General features: G+C 48.0%; 1 protein-coding gene across 1 annotated transcript in view; it reads right to left on the bottom strand.

The window, feature by feature from the left end:
• Window positions 1–4,443: 4,443 nt before the first annotated feature.
• EFNB1 (ephrin B1) overlaps window positions 4,444–21,635 on the bottom strand; it is a 131,313-nt gene continuing 114,121 nt past the window's right edge. The window contains exons 3-5 of the mRNA XM_048865034.2: window positions 20,515–20,607; window positions 14,010–14,138; window positions 4,444–11,766 (exon numbers count right to left, since the gene is read on the bottom strand). Of these exons, the coding sequence (XP_048720991.1) occupies window positions 11,378–11,766; window positions 14,010–14,138; window positions 20,515–20,607 (611 nt within the window). The 3' untranslated portion in view covers window positions 4,444–11,377. The remainder of the gene's footprint in view (window positions 11,767–14,009; window positions 14,139–20,514; window positions 20,608–21,635) is intronic.

Below are 21,635 nucleotides of genomic sequence, written 5' to 3'. Positions count from 1 at the left end.
CCCACAGGCATCTGTCTGGAGAGCATTAAACACTCCCCACCAGGAACTTCCTTCACAGGAAATGAATTCGACATTTCACATTCTCTTGAATCATTTCTGCAAAGATTCTATCTGACATAAATCACAGTCTTTGTATTTCACATGTCGAGTGGATTTTAATTTAGCATATGGAGGCAAGCGGAGCAATGGCAGAGGGGCTCTCTTCAGAGTTGCTAGGGAGCGGCATCTCTGCAGGTTAGTGGGTGGAGGGAGATAGCAACATCCTTACACTTTCCATTCCACTTGGAGAGAGGGATCTTCCATTTCTATAATGCCTTGCAGACCAAAGGGTCCCAACTAATGGAAGTACAGTTGCCTCCAAAGTGGAACTTGGCTGAATAGAAAGTCTTAAATACATGTTCACAGTATCACACAGCACAGTGTGACAGGAACTAAAGACTACCAAAGCCAATCACCTGGGAAGTCCTGGACAGTTTTCCACTCAGGAGTAGACAGCTCATTGTGCAGCTGCTTTCCCTATTCTCCACCCAGGGGGAAGGGAACAGCATGTCTTAGATGTGCCACGATGATGCATCGGCAGTGAGTACACAGACTGGCACTTGGCAATAGACTAGCACAGGAGCAGCAGCTACTGGCCTCCAAACCCACCCAACTTGCAGTGAGAAATGACCAAGCAAAGCAGAAGGGCTCCACGCTCAGTGGCATGGGGATCCATTTTGCTAATGCTTCTCATCTATTATTTATTGCATTTTGTGGTACTTTATAGTCATGTAAAATCCTATTTTAAAGCAGTTATAAATAGGCAGAGCAACAGCTATGGTGGAGCCTGCTTCAGAGCTGGTTATAGCGCCATCTGTTAAGGATTTATTACTGCCATTTCCCAGAATGACTTTTTAATAACTTATTAAGTTATATGGAGGAATGATTAAATAAATATCAATAGCGAAAGGGGGGCTATGCTTCCAGCCCTTGGGCAATACTCCCAGAGATTAGATACAATCTCAGGGCATTGTCTTCAGTACAGGAGCATGGCGCTCGTGGTTCCTGCTCTTGCTGCCAACCCCCCAACTTCAGGCAGATTCCGCTGGCTGGGCTTTCACAAGGCTTCCTCACAGCAGCCAAGTACAATGGCCCTGGCAGAGGGTGCTGATCTCTGGTAAAGTATTTGTGCTAAGGAACAAAGATCCTGATTTCACAAAAGCATCCCTAGGACAGTGAACGAGACACAGAAAGCCTGACTTGTTTCCAAATGGAAAAATCACTCCCAGTTCTTTGACGCATCTGCGACTTGGTTTAATATTTAAGGGCACTATTCAGTGCTGGTGGAAGATGCTGGCCTGACAGTCCCAGGCCTGGGCTACAGTGGGGTGGGGGTTTTCAAACTAAGATACGCAACTTCCGCTATGCTATTCACACAGCTGAAGTCGAAGTATCTTAGTTCGAGTTACCTGCCCGTCCTCACGGCGGCGAGTTGACTGCGGCAGCTCCCCCGTCGAGTCCGCTTACTCCTCCTGCTGAGGTGGAGTACAGGCGTCGATTTGGGATATATCTAGACGAGATGCGACAAATCGATCCCTGATACATCGATCACTACCCACCGAGCCGGTGGGTAGTGAAGACGTACCCCCAGTGACTAAAATTCTGTGTCTCTACAGAACACGAGCTTCCCCCTCTGGCTGCCCTCTGCCAAGGTCCTGTAGCCCTACCTCAGGGAGAGAGGAGAGTTCCGTCATGGCACATTTGCTTTTTGGCTGAGACAAAAATCCATTGAAACATTTACACTGGCCATTTGTATGATCTGGGTCCCTACCCCACTAGCACAGGATCAAAACCCCTTAACAAACCCATTTACCAGAGGGCCAATTACTGATAGGCAGATAGAAAAGCTTTGGTGGGTTCTAACTTGAGCCTGATTCAAAGCAGTGGCAGTTTCACGTTGCAGTTAAGGTTGCAATCAGGCTCAGCACTCCATTGTGCTTGGAGCTGTACAAACACAGAACATGAGATCTCTGCCCTGAGGAGCTAAGAGTCAAACAAGACAAGTGAGAGGGGGTTACAAATGTGTGACCATTTTTTAACAGTCAAAATAAACTCTCTCCGAATGCTTTTCAGTCTAGCACTCAGCACCTCAAGGTACTGCTTCGTAGTCCATTATCAATTCCCTGAGTTAACCTTTTCCTGGTTCTTTTAAAACAACTTTATTTCCAAAAAGAGTTTGGGGCAGGAACAAAAACACACAGAAGACTGCTAAGTTTCCATAGGAAAAAAATCTTTTATTTAACAATATATCAGGTTCCATCATGGCTCCATGGAATTCAGATTCCATATTACTGATTATTGATGATATGATACTGGGTGAAAGCAGCTGTGTAAAAGGCAAAGGAATAAAAAAAAAGGAACATGACAAGAACAAAAGAATACATGGTTTGGGTGAGCATGGCCAATAGGATTCCAGGACTCTGGACTGTGGCCCAGAAGCCAAACCAAAACTTAACAAATGGATGGAACATGATTAGAAACCAAGAGAGGATCAACCAGCCAGTGAGATGCTTGCCCACTGACTATCTTGCTCTAGGGCAAGGAGAAATACTCTGCACCTTACACTTCATCATGAGGGTGGGAAGGGAACAATCGTTCATGAGAAGAGGCACTCTCATTTTGGAGCATTTCTCAGACCAAGTCATCTGTTGCCTGCCAAGGAGAGGCCTGAGTGGATGGACTCTCTGTGGAGAGAAGGTGAGTACTTTAATTCTGTTAATGAAGGCAAAATGTGTAAACACTCATTAGCCCTGTGGCTGGAGAGCATCTGTACTCTCTGCATACAGATGAGGACATCAGTTACAGCAGCAGGGCAGCACAGCACTGGCAGCCTGACCACTAATCTTGTCCCAGAACGTGTTCGTGAATCACCCTCCTTTGTCTGGTTCACTGACACTCCAGAAATGTATGAGGAATACTTGCTACCTCAGATCTTTTACAGTTGGGAGTACCCTGCTGGCAACATCAGCTGTAAGGGCAAGAAAGAGCTTGAGGTGCAGGAAGGAAAGGCGAGAGCATGATCCAGCCAGAATGCCTGTGAGACCGTAACTGACTGTTACTGCTCCAGCACAGACGGGCAAGGGCGGCCGAGGCAGCAGCGCCACTGGTTGATCACATGACTTAAGGTCATCCCCAACTTAGGAAAATGGAAGGAAGTTTAACTTGCTGCAGAATACTGGATTGTGGTATTTAATGAGATGACCCAAATGTGCACATGGCTGTGATGCATGGGCTCATCTGTCATGCCAGGGTGTATTTGCATACACACGGTATGTACACCCCCCACGAACGTGTACCTGTTTACATCTCTGAAATGCGGGTGCACGCCTCGTTACGGGGTGTGTTTGCGCGTGCACTGCCATGGAGACAATGGGTTCTCTTGACCCTTTCCACCTCATCAACTTATCTTAACATTCCAGAGAACCTGGCACTGCAGTAATCACCTCACATGAACTCATTGTGTTGCTAGAATGCAGAAGGTTTTTGGCATAACTAACTGACCAGCAGCTTTAATACACAGGGCAATCACCACAGACTCAGACCTCGGAGACAGACGTACTAGGCCTCTTCCATCTCTGAACCACCTGCCATTCGTGATGTGACAGCAGAGCTGGAAATGGTTTCCATGAGGCACGTGCACACCTCCCCCCATGGGACTAACCTCTGGTGCTTCCCCGCTCATTCACTTTAGTTAGGCAAAGTGCACTTCTCTAACATGAAGGCATCAGGCACAGTAAGGAGGGGTGGGGAGAGTTTAGCTTTCTCTTATCAATTAGAAAGAAGAGGGGGTGGGTTAACATCCCACCCCAGCACTGACAACTCACACATCACGAGGTAGGCCCCCCAAATTCATGAGTTTGGCTTAAAAACTTTTTTTTAAAATGTGTGTGTGTGGGGGGGAGGGAGGGATTTACCAACTGCTTTTAGAGCCTTTAGAGCAATGGTTCTCAAACTCTGGATTGCGAACCCATTTTAATGGGGTCACCAGGACTGGCTTAGACTTTCTGGGGCCTGGGGTTGAAGCCGAAGCCCGAGCCCCACTGTCTGGGGCTGAAGCCAAAGCCCGAGGATTTCAGCCCTTGGCGGTGGGGCTCAGGTTACAGGCCCCCTGCCGGGACTGAAGCCTTTGGCCCCTCACGTGGGATGCTGGGGCTTGGGTGGGCTCAAGCTTCAGTCCCTCCTCCTGGGGCCATGTAGTAATTTTTGTTGTCAGAAGGGCGTCACGGTGCAATAAAGACCCCATTCCCTGATTCTCCATAGCTCCACCAAAGTGCCCGCGCACACACACCCTTTCGCCGATGAGCCTCCTGAATTTGATTGCGGTATGACAATGTTTTACACCCGTTCTTGCAGTTATTTTTTTTTTTAGTTCTCATTTGTTTTTCTAAGAAAAAGCAACCAGAAAATAATTCAGAGTTTATACAAAACATCTTTACATTATTTCTTCCAAAAAAGACTAGTATTTACACACAAAAACAAAACAAAAACAAAAACCACCTTCAATTCTTTCAGTGAAAAGAACAAAAGGGACACTCAGTTACAGGACCCAGCAGACTGAGGTGTGCAGCAAGATTACAGTTCAGATTTCACCCCTTGACATGGTTACAAGTTTTTTCAGCTGCCCACAGCTAGAGGAGTTAGTTACGTTTATGGGGGTTACTACCAAGCAACCCACATTCTGTTGATGATGGGTGGTTTTGCCCTTTCATTAGCAGTATACTACTAAGATTTAAAAATCCCAGAAAAACAGAGGAGGGGCGAGCGGACAGTCACTGCATTCAGGGGGCAGTAATCACATTGGAGAGCTAACAATAAAAGTTGGAACAATTGTATTTATCTACTTTTGGTTTAAACATCTGGCCAGCCCAAGCCCCTTGTGTCTCCTAGCCCTTCCCATCAAGCATGCCTCCAGCTTGACCATCGAAGTCTCAAACCACTGCCAATCACTCCTTTCCAGGCTGGGAGGTGAAACTCCTTGTAAACAAACGGTTCTTTAACAATGCACACAGGCTGGGCTGCTTCTCCAGTTTTAGCAATCTCGATTGTTTTAGTTGCACTTGGAAACAGGATGCTGATTTTTTTGGGGAGGGGGGATATCTCTAAGATTAGAATCTTTTCGCAGTTTTGCACAACAGACTCAGTCAATCCTCTGTGGAGTCCTGAAAAACCTGGACCTTGGCCAACGACCTCAGCCGAGCAAGCCTCAAAGTGCACTTTTGTCTAAGCGCTTTAGAAACACCTTGGCAAAACACTGCCCAGCCTGGCAGCTATGCGGCACAGCACGGCATCCTGCACAGACCCCCACAGCGGGGAAGTAAAGGTGCATTTGGGGAGGGAGCAAAACTGAAAGGTGTAAAATGAAACCTCTTGCAATCCTGACATCTCTCAGGGGCTGGCAGCTGAACAGTGTCCCTTCCGCTGTGCCTCAGCCCAGAGCCCACAAGGAGGGACAATGGGATCAGCTTAAGTTCCCTGTGATTCTAAGGCTCTACTCCTCCCACCGTAAAGGCAGCCATGACTCTAGCCGGTTTATTGCCCTGCACGGTGCTGAGAAGTGGAGGGTGGGGGGCATCCTGCTTCTTGCCCTGTCTGGGATTGGAGGGAGAGGGAGAGGAGAATGGTGCTCTGCTCAACCCTGAGCTCTCATTTTTTCATTTCTAAAAAACTGAACAATTGCTCTTTGATGCAGCCCGCAGGAGGCCATTTCCACAGAGCACAGTGCCCGCTTTCCCCTCTAGATCTCAGTGGGCCCCATATCCCTCCTGGTTTTACATACGCCTTATGGAAATAAGTGCCCTGGGTTAGAGGGAGAAGGCACAAGGGCAGGATTCAGGAGAGACTGCCTGTAATGAGATCAGGACAGTGGAGTCCCCCACCGTATGCTGTGCTTTGTGTTCCTTCTCCCTACTTACTGGGCTGTACCTGGAGTTGGGCCACATCTCCCCTTGCAGCCTGCAGGCATGTGCTTATTGCACCCAGCTGCATTGCATGGTGGTGCTCTCCGGCCGTGCACTTCCAAAAAGCCAATTCTGGGGCCACCAGTAAATGTGAACAGTTGAATACACACCAAAGAAACATGCAGGGAAAACAGAGGGATGGTTAGGGCACTAGCCCAGCTCCTTAAGCAGAACCCAGCTTGGAGGTTGATGTGGGTGCTGTGGGCCCCTGTCATTCCTGACAGCCTCTGGTTCCCAAGATAGTTTAAGATACTGTGCTGTAGCCAATCCCTTTCATGGATTTACAAATGGGATCCAGTAAACTAAAGAGATGACTAATCCCCGCCCAGAAATAGGGCTGGGAAAGGCAGATGGCAGCCTCAGAGTGAGTCCAGTGGACTGAATGACTCCTAAGTACTGTGCCCAGCAAAGCAGGACCTGCATGGGAGAAGTGATGACTGCTCCATACCTGAATCTTACAGAGAGGACAGGGAGGGAGAAGGGACTTTCTGTCTCTTGGAAATATCTTCACTATTTGGTTCAAGGATGAGTTAAGGAAATGTCTATCCCACAAATTCTATCCCTCACACTGCACTTCCTCCAAAGCAGCCACTTCCCAAAGGAAAAGGCAAGGAACAAACAAGCAACTCTCTCACTCCCCACCCATTCTCACGCCTGAGGCGGAGGCAGCATCAGAAGGGTCAGAAAACCCCCCTCCCCAGGACAGCCGTGAAGGCAGCCACACAAGGTCACAGAAACACTGGCTCTCACCTTGTTATCACATCACACTCACTTAAGACAATGCTTCTTTTAGACCTCAGCTGGAGAACTGTGTCCAGTTCTGGGCACCACACTTTAAGAAAGATGTGAGAGTCCAAAGCACAGCAACAAAAAGGATAAAAGTTGTTAGGGAACCTGACCTATTAGGAAAGGTGAAAAAAATTGGGCATCTTTAGTCTTGAGAAAAGACGGCTGGGATGAGGGGGACCTGACAACAGTCTTCAAATATGTGAAAGGCTGTGATAAATGGGACAGGGAACAATGGTTCTCCATGTCCACTGAAGTAGGACAAGCAGTAATGGGCTTAAACTGCATCTAGGGAGATTCAGGTTAAATATTAGGAAAAGCTTTCTAACATCAGGGTAATTAAACTCTGGAATAGTTGTGGAATTATTATAACGGGTGGTTGTGAAATTGCCATCATTGTCTAATGCAGGGGTGGCCAACCTGTGGCTCCAGAGCCGCATGTGGCTCTTCAGAGGTTAATACGCGGCTCCTTGCATAGACGCTGACTCCGGGGCTGGAGCTACAGGCGCCAACTTTCCAGTGGGCTGGGGTTGCTCACTGTTCAACCCCCTGCTCTGCCCCAGGCCCTGCCCCCACTCCACCCCTTCCCCCAAGGCTGCCATGCCCTCATTCCTCCCCCATCTCCTCCAAAGCCTCCTGTGCACCACGAAACAGCTGATCATGGCCATCAGGAGGCGTGGGAAGGGAAGGGGAGGTGTTGATCGACAGGACTGCCGGCGGGTAGGAGGGGCTAGGTGCGGGGAGCTGATGTGGGGCTGCTGACGTATTACAGTGGCTCTTTGGCAATGTACATTGGTAAATTCTGGCTCCTTCTCAGGCTCAGGTTGGCCACCCCTGGTCTAATGTGTTCCTAATAGCCTCTGAACACCTGTGAGGGATGGGCTAGGTTTACTTGGTCCTGCTTCAGCACTGGGCAGCACAGCATGGGGAGGAGGTGACCAGCCCTCTGTGGAGAAAGAAGTGGTTCGGGACTATTTAGAAAAGCTGGACGAGCACAAGTCCATGGGGCTGGATGCCCTGCATCCGAGAGTGCTAAAGGAGTTGGCGGATGTGATTGCAGAGCCATTGGCCATTATCTTTGAAAACTCATGGCAATCGGGGGAAGTCCTGGAAGACTGGAAAAAGGCTAATGTAGTGCCCATTTTTAAAAAAGAGAAGGCGGAGGATCCTGGGAACTACAGGCCAGTCAGCCTCACCTCAGTCCCTGGAAAAATCATGGAGCAGGTCCTCAAGGAATCAATTCTGAAGCACTTAGAGGAGAGGAAAGTGATCAGGAACAGTCACATGGATTCACCAAGGACAAGTCATGCCTGACTAATCTAATTGCCTTCTATGACGAGATAACTGGCTCTGTGGATGAGGGGAAAGCAGTGGACATGTTGTTCCTTGACTTTAGCAAAGTGTTTGACACTGTCTCCCACAGTATTCTTGCCAGCAAGTTAAAGAAGTATGGGCTGGATGAATGGACTATAAGGTGCATAGAAAGTTGGCTAGATTGTTGGGCTCAACGGGTAGTGATCAATGGCTCCATGTCTAGTTGGCAGCTGGTATAAAGGAAAGTGCCCCAAGGGTCGGTCCTCGGGCCAGTTTTGTTCAATATCTTCATAAATGATCTGTAGGATGGTGTGGATTGCACCCTCAGCAAGTTTGCAGATGACACTAAACTAGGAGGAGAGGTAGATACGCTGGAGGGTAGGGATAGAATATAGAGGGACCTAGACAAATTAGAGGATTGGGCCAAAAGAAACCTGATGAGGTTCAACAAGGAATAGTGCAGAGTCCTGCACTTAGGACAGAAGAATCACATGCACCGCTACAGACGAAGGTCCGAATGGCTAGGCAGCAGTTCAGCAGAAAAGGACCTAGGGGTTACAGTAGATGAGAAGCTGGATGTGAGTCAACAGTGTGCCCTTGTAGCCAAGAAGGCCAATGGCATTTTGGGATGTATAATTAGGGGCATTGCCAGCAGATCGAGGGACCTGATCGTTCCCCTCTATTCGACATTGGTGAGGCCTCATCTGGAGTACTGTGTCCAGTTTTGGGCCCCACACTACAAGAAAGATGTGAAAAAATTGGAAAGAATCCAGCGGAGGGCAACAAAAATGATTAGGGGACTGGAACACATGACTTATGAGGAGAGGCTGAGGGAACTGGGATTGTTTAGTCTGCGGAAGAGAAGAATGAGGGGGGATTTGATAGCTGCTTTCAACTACCTGAAAGGGGGTTCCAAAGAGGATGGCTCTAGACTGTTCTCAGTGGTACCAGATGACAGAACAAGGAGTAATGGTCTCAAGTTGCAATGGGGGAGGTTTAGGTTAGATATTAGGAAAAACTTTTTCACTAGGAGGGTGGTGAAACACTGGAATGCGTTACCTAGGGAGGTGGTGGAATCTTCTTCCTTAGAAGTTTTTAAGCTCAAGCTTAACAAAGCCCTGGCTGGGATGATTTAGTTGGGGATTGGTCCTGCTTTGAGCAGGGAGGTCCTGCTCAAAGCCTCCTGAGGTCCCTTCCAACCCTGATATTCTATGAAAGGGGGCTACACTTGCCCTCTTGAGGTCCCTTTCAGCCCTACATTTTTATGAGATGTTGGGAAATCCCACCCCAAGGACAGACTGGGAATGTAGCCACCGATCCCTTGGACACAAGGTCAGCATGGCAGGACCTTCTCAAAGACGTGCCAAGATCCCTCAAACACTGCCACTCAGTCATGTTACTACTAGATCTGGGGCCATAACTGCAAGGAACTGCAGTATTCCTGTGATGGGTTCCTCTGTACTGCAGGACACAGCCATTCCTTCCCTGTGAGGTGGGACACATGCATTCACAGAATGGAGCCAGATAGGGTGATCTGTTACCTAGTAAATCAGGAGGATGGAGCAGGGTCTTTGACTGGTGTTCATGCCATGACAACAGCAATCAATAGGGTTTGCTGAAGCCATCAAGGATCTAAGCCCAGCTTCTAGTGCTCAATGACTGGCTCATGCCTGGCAGTCACTAGGGAAAACAGATCAAACATACATAAGAGTTCTAGAAACGAAAGGGTCAGTGGGAGAAGAGGCCCACCTGCTCTTTGTGGAAGGGGTGAGGATGCTGGGGTACATGGGGGCCTAGATGGCCTTTGAGTTTACTCAGAATTCCAACCTCCCCAGCTCAGCCAGGGTCAGAACAGCCTAACTGCTGTGGCCACTGAATATCTGCCCCACCCCCAACATCAATGCAGTTTGCTTTCTCCTGCTCTCTTAACATTTGCTCTAGCCTCCTGAGAACATGTCAAGTACGGGCTTCAGAGCAGGCATGATTCATTTCGTTTCCTGTCCAAATGGAAGCCCTGTGGCCTGAACCCAAAGAGCAAACCAACTTCAGGATCTGCGGAAACGACAGAGCCAAGAATGAACCCTGTGACTAAGTTACTGAATGCTCCCACCCTTTCTCTCAGCCCAGTCCCAGATCCAGCCTGACTGAGGCGATCAGTGAATGCTGTCCTCCTGCCCTCTCCCTGATGTTGGAGAAAGTAGCTCAGCCTCTGTCCTAGGAAAAGAGATCAGGCAAGGGGCATGCCATGAGGAAGACATGCCTTTCTGAGGAGTTCCCACAAAGGCTACTGTCTTGTTGAAAGGGAGGAGGCTCCTGGCTCTGGTGGCATGGGGTAGAACCCTGGATTTTCTCATGCACTGACCATTTGAGTTATATTTTTCCTCTCCCCCCTCGTTTAAGCAGGTAAACAAGAGTTGACTGCTACAAACTTAACACAAAAGTTTAAAATGGCAAGGACAGCAGAAGGTGAGAGTTTGTGTCCTGGCAGAGCATGGCCAGGGGATTGGCATGGCAGAGGGAGAAGAGTATGCCAGAAGGCTGTAGGTGGTGGCTCAGAGTCCCACCAATATTTCACAAAAATAAAAATGTTACAAAAGTTAAAAAATAATTATAATAATAATAATAATAGTATGTTGGGTTTGTCAGCCTCCTCCCTGCACAGGGTCTACGTCCTTGGCACACCTACGCAAAGTGCTGCCACAAGCTGCTCATTCCTCGGGTGAGTGGAGGTTCTTCTTGGGGCCCACAAGTTAATCCGACTCCTAGGACAATCCTGGACCAAAGCAACAACCAGCACAGCCCCAAGCACAAGAATACTTAACATAATATAGATGGAAAAGCTGAAAGGGACATCCCCAAAACAAGAGAGGGCAGAGTTTTCTGGTATCGCCAGGGGCATCAGAGTGAGGAAAGGCACAGCGCCCACGCACAATGGCTGCTGTGCGCAGCTAGGGCCACATCACGGTTAGATGTGTCTAGAGCCAGGATGCAGTCTGAAGCAGGAGGAGGATGCTGAAGGCCCACCCTCGAGTTTTGGGATTACAAAAGCTGAGAACTACAAAACTAAATACAAAGGGGAAAACAGAGCGAGAGCGTGCGAGTGATCCACTATCAGGTGCGAGACCTTTGCGCTCCCCTGGTCTTGCCATGTGGTTCTTTTCACTTCCTCCCTCACAGAGCGAGCACACTAGTGGGGAGAGCCAGCGGCTGCCCCCAGGGCCCTCAGCTCTCTAGTGCTCTTGCATTGGTAGGATGCCGAGGCTCAGACCTTGTAGTAGGCCTCAGACCTTGTAGTAGATGTTGGCTGGGCTCTGAGGGGGCATCTCCTGGACAATGTAGACGGGGTGCCCATAGTCCCCGCTCACCTTTTCATAGTGAGGGCAGTAATTATTTTCTGTAGTCCGTAAGGGGATGATGATATCGCTGGGTTCTGAACCTGCATTACCACTGCACTTGGGACTGGCCAAGGTGCTAAGTGACAAGGCTGCTGACCGCTGCTGGGTGTGCTTCCGGTGCCGCTTGCGGATCTTGATCAGGAGGACAACAAGGAAGATGATGATAAGGATGAAGATGACACAGCCTGCACCGATTGCAGCAAATACTGCCACCTTAGAGCTGAAGAATCCATCACTGCTACCTTGGGTGTTCTGCCCATCTTGGTTAACGGAGCCTGGGGCATGGGGGAGAAAACAAGATGGATTAAAGTGAGGAAATGCCCAAGCATTTAGTCATTCTCCCTTCCCCCTCGGGGAACCTGGGCTCTTCTCTTGCTTAAGCCACAAAAAGAATTTACATGGTCTCAGCCTAATCCTGTTGCTCCACTGCAAAGCCACCACACCCAATTTAGCAAGAGTGGTGGACGGGAATAGCAGGGGGAACTGCAAGTCAGGGATGAGGTACACTGGTAGAGCTCTCGGGAAGAAGCTTGTACGGCTACCAGCACTTGGCCCAGCTCCAAATTCACCCATCTGCATAAGGAAAAGGAAACTCAGTTCACTAATGTACTCCAATGGCAACTGAAAAGTAGCTATTATAGGATGGGACAGAAGAAAAGGTTAAGATACAAGACTGGGCATAACCCAAAGAGGCAGAGGAAGAGAGTTTACCAGGTGATTTCAGGGGGTAGGGTTTGAAGTTCAGTCTAAGGCTTGGTCTATACTTAAAAGTTATGTCAACGTAGCTACAATGGTCTAGGGTGTGAAAAAAATCCCTAACCAACATAATTATGCTGACATAGCCCCCAGTAGACGCAGCTATGTCGACAGCAGAGTACTTCTGTCAATATAGCTAACATCGTTCTGAGAGGTAGTTTTCCTTTAACAGAAAACTCATCTGCCGGTGTAGGTTATGTCTAGCCTGGTATAGTCCCCGTAGTGGAGTCATACCCTATGCTGACACAGGCTATGTCTAAACTATGGAGCCTAAGTACCTGGTTCCAGTACCACACCCAGATTTGAGGACACACCAAGGGGCTGGCAATACCCCAAGGGCCCCCACTCTGCTATATTTGCATCTCCAACCCTTACAGATGGTAGTCAGCAGCAAAGCCCTTCTTCCGAGTGAACTGAGATAGCAGAGGCAACAGTCCAGTTAGTGGGAACATGAGACCCATTGATTCCAGGAGGAGGAATGGGTATATTCTGGAGAAACCCCAGCACAGCAGTGTCCACAGCATATCTTCTTTCACTTTGCATGTACTGGATTCCCCATGTACGTAACCCCAATTACTCAGTCTCAAGAAGCAATGCAATCTCAGGATATGTTTACACTGCAAGTGACGATGTGTTTGTCGCACGGGTAAGAATACTTGTGTGTTACCCAAACTACCTAGATTAAAGCTAACAATAGCAGTGTAGACATAGTGGCACAGGCTAGCAACTATAGTAGAATATTTACCCAGGCTTCCTAGAGGGCCTGTACTCTGGTTGCTAGTTTGTGTTGAAGCCCATGCCACCATGTCTACACAACTATTGTTAGCTTTAATCTAGCTAGCATAGGTAACGCAGGTATGCCTGCCCATGCTATAATCACACCTTCACTGGCAGTGTAGACATACCATAAGAGAGAAACCTTGGCCACTCACAGACACTGTCATCCCATTGTTGCCCCCTTTCCTCACCCCAATCTGATGTCCTCTCTTTTCACATTCACCTGACTGGACTGGAGATAGATGGCTGTTCACATCCAGTATGTAATCAGATGAACCCCAGGAGTCCCTGCTCCCCCCAGAAGACTAGAAAGCTCTACTGAAAGTGGGTTCTGATGCCTGTAGACCTGCCATATCCTGTTACTGCCCCTACCTCCCTCTAACCCCCAAGTACAAGGCAGGTCTAAGACCCCTGAGGGGAGCAGTTTGGCTTCCTGTCTGTATCACAGATGGAGAAACGAGCAACTTTCCCCCACTTCATCGGATTCCACTTTTCCTGACAGGAACTCAGGAAACCACCTTCAAAGGCCTTTCACCCAGGCTTGGCTCAAAAATCCAGGCAACCTCTATTTTTCCGACCCCCCCAACTCTGCCTCAGTAAACTGACAGATAACAACCAATACAGAGGACAGGAGCAAGAGAGTGCTAAAGGAAAACTCCCCCTGCTTAAGACACCGGGGAGCTCCAGAAACTATCCTTCAGAGTCCAAGTCCATTCTGCCACTGCTCTGGACTCTGGCAGCATCTCACTGTCTATGAGCAGCGACATCAGGAGATGCATGGTGAGGGAACCCCAGATGATGAGTTTGCAGGAACCTGTGCAGAGAGCTTGCAGATGTCTAACTCCCTACTCTAAGGTATCTCGATTTCCCTGGACTCTTAGAACTGAACTGGGCCTGGCTCCTCTGGCAATCAATAGCTGGTCCAGGACCCACTAAGAGCACTACTGGTTTTCCTCTCTTTCTTAAAATGCACAGGCAAACCTACCTGGCTTCCCAGGATCCTCCACCACAGGGACCTTGTGGCGTGGACTGTGTGTGGCGATTTTCACTGTATTGTCAGATTCCTTGCTGGGCCGACTGGTTGTCAGCTGCTCTGGGATCACAGCATTTGGATCTGGGAAAAAGAAAGACGGAATGAGAAATCTGCTTCCAGGTGCTAGATTACAAGATCAAGAGCTGTAGCTCTTCCTCCACCGTCAATCGCTTAAACCTCACTCCTTACCCTGGTATCTGAGTGCCCATGTCAAACGTTGTTCATAAAGGTGGTGCAGCACAACATGCTGCGTGTGCACAAGTGCAGGCTGGCCCTGTGCAAGGTCTACATGCTTGTATGGGCAGGAGGAAGGAATCAGAGGCATGGGGCAAGGGATTGATGGGTAAGAGTGGGAGGCTTGGTAAAGAGGCTTAGGAACACTGGGTACATTTGCCTACTATGTATGGAGGAGCAAGCATTCCCCTTGGTTTTAAACGTGCACTCTGATTCTCATGTCCCCCAGCTCCAACGGTGAGTGCTAGGCTAACCACATAGAGAAAGGGTCGGGGTGAACCAGAGTGATACAAGGCTTCTCTCCCTCGTTCAAATAACCAGTGTTCAGGACTCTGGGCCAAAACAGCCTCTGGCGTTCTATTGCACCAGCAAGCATGATTCCTGGAGACAGGCACAGGTCCTGCCTTGGTTTTGCATTTGAGGCATTTCCTTTTAACTAGAGGATGTGTGATGGTTTGAGGTTAAGTCCCACATTTGAAAGTCATTCTCTAATCAGTCTCCGTGGTTTCCTCCACACTACCCCTTTATGCAGGGAATGCCCTCCCTGAATTAATCTGTAAGGCTACTACTGTTTCCTCTTTCTAATCCCTCCAGTAGACTCACCTCTGCTGTGACACCCGCAAGAAACTAACCAGCCAACAATGATTTAGTTGTAAGTCAAGGAGAGTGATTTGATTGAAATTTAAGACAATTGAGAACAATCAGGACCACCAAGTTGCACAAGTCACTAACCTAATGTGAGGCATGATCTTATCTTCATTATGCTCCTCCCTCACCTCATCTTATCCTCCCTTACATTCAGTAATTGTTTACAGGGAGGGCTCTTTAAGGCAACACTGTATCTTCCAGTGTGCACAAGGCACCCAGCACAATGGGGCCCCAATCCCTATTGGGGATTCTCAGTGTGACCACAATACAAAATAGTACCAGCTGCCTCAGGAATAGACAGAGGGTGGTGGAAGGTGGTTTCACACAGGCACCCCTTCTCAAGAGCAGTACACGTTAAAAGGCAGGACTGTGAGCGAGGTTGCGTTTCCTGAGAACACTCAAAAACAAACATTTCTCCTGAACTCCGTCTGGAACCCAGCTCAGCCTGGAGGGTTCTGCACCTCACAGGGCTGGCTCAGGAAATCAAGGGGTTACGTGCTGCAGAAGCAAGACTGGATTGGGCCATATCTATCCCTGGGGTAACATCACTGACTTCAGAGGGCTACACCAGACATGAAACTGGCCACCAAATGGAGATGAAGAGAGGAGCAGCTCAGAGTTTTATGGGGAGCGTGTGTGCCTGGGAGGGTGCGCGCATGGGAGGGCACGGGGAATTAAGGAGTAAGATCCTTATCTGTTGCCAGAATGCAGGTGTTTCCATTAGATTTAAGTGCAGCTCATGGATAGCTTCATTTCACAAGTAATACAATTGTTCAGTTTGGCCCCAGACATACACAGTGTGCTGCAGAACACTGCAGTACTGGAAGCACAGGCCCTGCCCTGAGACACTTATAATCTAACTGGAGAATGGCAGACACAATCCTCGGAAAACAACAGCAAGCAAAGAAGGAAGGCGCACAAAGCTGAAATGTGGTCATGGCTGCTGAAGTGACACAGGGAGCATCGCATCAGCTGCCATATTTAAAGTAATTTTGTTGGCTTGAGTAGTATCTGTTATATGGGTCACTGTCTGAGGCCCTGTGAGCAAAGATGGGTTTGAAGGAGGGATCTGCAGGAGGGGAATGAGGCTGCGCATTGTAAGGCTGAGAGAAAACATTCCCTGGACAGCCTTGGAAACGGCACAAAGGAATTTTTACACCGAAACAGAATTAGCAGAGGGTCCAAATAGGAGGGCAAGCCAGGGACCAGCAACAAGACATAGGTGGGGCTAGCACCTCAAATATAAGAGTGAGACTTTGAATCTGATATGGAGCCTAGAGAGAGAGAGTATGGACACTGTAGATCATAGCTGGTAACGCTCCGTCTTGAGCCAAAGGTCTGTGCTGCTTTTGCATGATACCCTCAGACCTCTAATCTTGGTGATATGCAAGAGAGACAAGCTGAAGACAAGCGCTAGCAATCTGTTTCTTTTTAAGACCATTAGGATTGACATTGCCTGAATTGCTTTCAGTTTGGGGGAGTTTAGGCAATACCCTTGGCTTGGTGGGTGGGAAGTCCTGCCATCCCCTTCAAGGCTAGAAGTACTAGAGCAGAAACAGCAGTGAGAGTCAGATAAACAAGAAGCAGAGGTAGATTCCTAGCTGAATCCTATACGCACCAGGATCTCCCCTTTGGACAACGTTACAAACTGCATTTTACTGTAATTAGTTGAGTGAAGCTTGTGTGGGCTTGTTGCCTGTGGGCCTTTTGGACCACAGTAAGGCCTTCAACTTAAACACTAACAATATGTGACAAGCCCCATTAGATATTTTGTTCCCCCAAAATGTTTCCACCTAGGGTTTAGGAACAACCACCTGAAGCTGGCGTATTTTGGCTGCCCTCTTACCCGCCCCAGAAAGGGAGCTAATAAATGTGTCCCTCCACTCCCAGTTTAACATAGTCATGGAGTTTTAAACCCTTGTGAGTATCACACAGAAATGAGCCTGTCATGGGTTTTGCTGGGAGAACCCAGAGCTCCAGACCCACCTCCTGCCGCCTCCAAGGCATTTGTTGCTCATTGATGAATAATGCAAGTAGCTCCCTTGGTGGTAGCAAAATGTCACAGAGCAGGGAGGGCATTTGACAGAGCAGAACAAGATGGCTTTCTTGGTGCCTCCTTGGCAAGACCATGGTCTGTTCAGCATCACTAGAGGACGGGCAACACAGACAAGCCAGCTTCACCCTAGCTGCAGCCATATCCCCCATCCTTCCCTTTCATGTCCATCTGATTATGTGCCCAATTTTGCATTCTAAAGTGACCACATCAAACACAACACAGGGAGCAAAGATGCTTCACCTACTCTGGCTGGAACTTTGCTTACAAGCAGACCAAAGGGATGCATAAGACTTAACTGAGTGTGGGAAACCAGCAACAGTCTGAGAGCCAAGCAATTCCTATTACTGCTCCCCTGGTCTGGGAAGTGTGACATGATGCAGAAAGGAAAGAGGCCAACCCACAGGAGTTACTGAAATAGCAACATCAAAGCTAGTCCTCTCCGCAAAGGAGCATTAACAAAACAGGCAACAGAACCAGACTAACTGCCAAATGAAAACCACGGAACTAACAAGCCATATGCTAACTTCAGCTTCAGTCAGTGGCCTGCTGCTGCCTCCCATCCCCTAGTTTGCTGTCTTCTATTTAGAGTGTAAGCTCTTCAGGACAGGGACCTTGTCTGCCTCTTTGCCTGAAAGGCATCACTCTAGAAAGCACACATGAAAGGGCAGTGATGAGGTAGCACTGTCTTTAAGGGAGGGCAGAGGCATCGGGAGGCTGAGAGAGAGGAGTTCGGGGACATCACAGGCTTGGAACATTTCAGAACTTTGGGGGAAACAGTTTTTTGTTGGTGGTTTTTTAAAGATTCCTTCTGAGCTCCAGTGCATGGGTCTGCGCCTATTTCCAACAAAGGCAGCTGAGCGAACACAAAGGAATCTAACTTTCCAGGGCAGCAGCACTATTCCTTTTGTTTTGTTATAAATACTGGCTCCAACAACATCAAACAAAATAACGAAAAGCAGCCACTCTGAGTTCTGCATCCAGGGAGTGAGCTGGAGTCAGGCCTGCGGCATCACTGGGGCCCAGAAGAACTCCACAGATTGGGAAGAGGATGTTTTCAGAGAGCTTCGGCCATCAGAAAAAATTATACAGCAGAGCACATTTAAAGGACTCAGATAGGTCATGGCTGCACTACAATCCCTTATTCTGGGGGCATTTCCCAAGGAAGCATCAGATGTCAGAAAGAATTCGGTGCCTCAGCCCTGTTCCCACAGCTGCCCCTTCTCCATGCCAGGAGCCATGACCTCCTTGTAGAATCCCAGCATGCACAGGGAAAGCTCATAGAAGGCCAAAGAGACTGGGCCATGTGGTACCTCTTGGAATTAAATTGCAGCTCCAGAAACGCCATTTGGATGAAGCTGTGATATCACTCCCAGAATATCTCAAAGCACAGAAGGTGAAATTCATTAGTATTAGGGGCAAAATCACTCTCCCCTGAACACACTGAAAGGTCCAGGGCCACAAAACGACAGACTGATATTGCCTACAAATATGCAGGGGGCTGCTCAAAGGAGAGTCAATGGAGGAACAGCCATCTGTGCCTTGGGTGCCCAGGGCCCTATGCAATGCAGTGGGTTTTGCAACAAGACCCACAGCCACCTTCATTGTTAATATTGATGAGCATCTAGTGCATTGTGTTGGTAGATGCATTATCCCCTTTAGGATCTATCCCACAGAGAAGATAAGGCTTCTGCCAGATCTCTGTTAGCTCAAGCAGTAGTGACCTGAACTGTTGACGCTGAATGCCCAAGGTTTAGTTGTAGCTCCCTGAGTCGGCTATCTGCAGAACATGGATTCCTTGAGGATGGCCTGCAGAAACTGCAACTGCTAGAATGCAATTCTTAGTCTGGGCAACGTGGCTTCTAGGACCTCTATTCCTGACTGGTTGCAATAAATTCCATTTTATGCAAACTAGGAGTAACTATTGGACTTCTTGCAATTTGCCAATGTGCCTTTTGACTGCTATGGTTTGAGGAACCCCTGGCTTGGAGCTATTTCAGAGGGGAAGCCCCTAATTTCTAGCTCTCCCTTCTGATGGCCATCTCTCGCTCACTTCAATAATGGGACAGGTGGGGAGAGACAGGAAGCCCCCATTTTAGTTTAAGAACTGGATTTTCTTGCAGAAAGCAGTTTTTGCCATCTTACTTTGGTGCAGAATAGTTCAGACTTGAAAGTTGTGTCTAGTTTATATATTAGGCAGGAACTGAGAACAGGCCAATTCAGCACAGGCTAAACAACTTCAGCTATTTCTTGGGACCTGCAGTATCCAACATTCAGATTTGTTCTCCCAGCAATGGGGAACATGGCAACCCCCTTTATGTATGGCACTGAGGAAGCTGAAGGACTCTGCCCGATCACAGATCAAACCAGTTTCAGTTGACCATCCATCTCAGAGTCTGAGCTCATTTCCAGCGAAGTGATAAAACCAAGGTGGGGTGGAACTGACACTTACTGTAACTTGGGCTCATAATGCTGTGTGTGCACAAATGTTGGCCAAAACAGGACCCTAAAACTCAAACTCTGCTGAACAATTGGGAAATGTCACTGCTCAAACAGCAGTTGCCCTGTACTCCCTAATCAACATGCCAGACTATAGCCAGTAACCCCACTTTGGGCCTAGAGAGGAAGAGGCTGCTATAAAAAGTTGCTTGAACTTTCTAAAGTGTTAGCACAAAAGGGAAAAAAAATAATTCCAATTAGATCTCTGTTTTGGAGAGACCACCCTCTTGTGGGAAAGTGATGATGGAACATTTAATTAGATGGAAACAGCTCATTCCATTAGCAGCCAATCAGAATATCTGTTGCATGGGCCCTCCCAGATAAGGCCATGAATGCTTCAGAATCTTGAACCATGATTGGCTGCTAAACTCAAATGATTTAATCCTCTTCATTAAACTCAAATGATTTAATCCTCTTCATTATCTAAATGACATTCTAATCATTTGGGACAGGGGTGGGCAGTATTCACAATCAGAAGTGGGAAGTCTGGGGCACTGGAAAATAAAGTGTAGGAAACAACCCTGCACTGCCCCCTGGATTACAGGGGACTTCACAGGTCGTCTTCTCTCTCAGTTTCTTCAGTATGCCTGGAGCAAAAATGGAGCAACCCAAAGGCATCATCATCACCTGTATTTTACAGCATCAAATGAGCCACAGGCTTCTGGGCACCATAACATTTATTATAGAATTGATCAACATAAGTTAGTGATCAAATACAAAGACATCAAACTAGCTCCTTCCTCACCACTCCCCACATGATGTCACAATTAAGATAAACAACTCAACCAAAAGACACCAGTTCTTCAGTCCTGCCCAGCTCAGTCCCTTCATGAGAAGCCTCCTGTAGTGTTGGGAGTTGCAAACCTGCTGTCCCAATGATACTTTGTCAAGCTCCCAAGAAGGGTTTGCTAGCACATCTCAGCAAGCCTGGACTGCACAGCGGCTATGTAAAACGTAGCACATTTCATTTCAATACTGATTTCATGTCCAATGGGAAAACTCCAGACGACTGGAGTGACTCACCCTGCCCCACTTTCATGACAATCTTCATAGAGCGTGTCTGGCAGACTCCACCTTCTCTGTTCTCCAGGCCTTCCAGAGTCCCATTGGAAGTGGCTACAGGGAAAAAGAAGACTCAGTTAAAGAGCATTTATTAAATGGAAGGGTCTTCAAGAAGGCAAGGAAAGAGGCATAGATTAACATGGGGGTGGTGCCCCAAAAAGAGTGGTTCAAGAGTTACTCTGATCTCATGTCTGTGCTGAGGTAACCTAAAGGAATGGGGAGCAGTTTAAAGAGGATTGCTTGTGTCGCTGCAGAAACACAGGGGGCTCCATGTCTCTTCAGCTGTGTTCTCTTTGCTAAGCAGTGGGATGCAGTGCTTTAGACCTTTATTCAGTGGCTGGTCACCTCAGGCTAGCTGTTCAGAAAGGTCCCAAGAAAAACCTTGAGGGTTTCTCCTAACATTACCGTCGCAAAATTCTGTTTACAATCAGAGTAAGAGAATGAAACTGAACAAAGAAATTCAGAAAACATAACAGGAAAACCTCCTGAGAGCAGGAGCCAGTTAGGCTACAAAATAGTATTATATGAGTCCTAGTAACATTTTCCATCTCTCTCCTGATGTGCGCATTCATTCCACAATGTTCTCACCTCCCTCCCCACTTCTAGCCTTCGGTCAGGATATTTATGGGCTTCCTCATTCTACAGTCCTGAGCACACAGTAAATGTTTAATACACCGAACTCTAGTCTTCTGTAGTCTTCTCCAAATCCCAGCTGCTCCACCCCCCAGTTCCACTCACTCAAACCTCTAGCCCATTAAAATAGTTATCCTGCTGCTTGAACTGGTTGCTGAGCTGCTAATTAGATTGTACTCCAAGGAAAAATGAGAAACCGAATCTGACAAAGGCCAAGGCTCCCATTCCACAGCCATAGCACAATGAGGATAAAAGCTGCAGAGAGGCAGCAGGGTACTGGAAGAGAGGAATGCTCCGGAGGCTAAACTTTCCAAGCCATAAACCAGAGAGATTCTCTCCATCACTTTGTCTCCCCTTAATAGGGAGCTTGTTAACCCCATGAGGACAAAACGTGAAATGTTCTTTTCACCAACCTGTCGCCCTCCCCCTCTTAAGGCTGGTTAATGGCT

Source organism: Caretta caretta, chromosome 9 (genome assembly GCF_965140235.1).
Source record: "Caretta caretta isolate rCarCar2 chromosome 9, rCarCar1.hap1, whole genome shotgun sequence".
NCBI lineage: Eukaryota > Metazoa > Chordata > Testudines > Cheloniidae > Caretta > Caretta caretta.
Note: the sequence above shows the minus strand (reverse complement) of the source record. Positions and strands in the feature narration are given on the sequence as shown.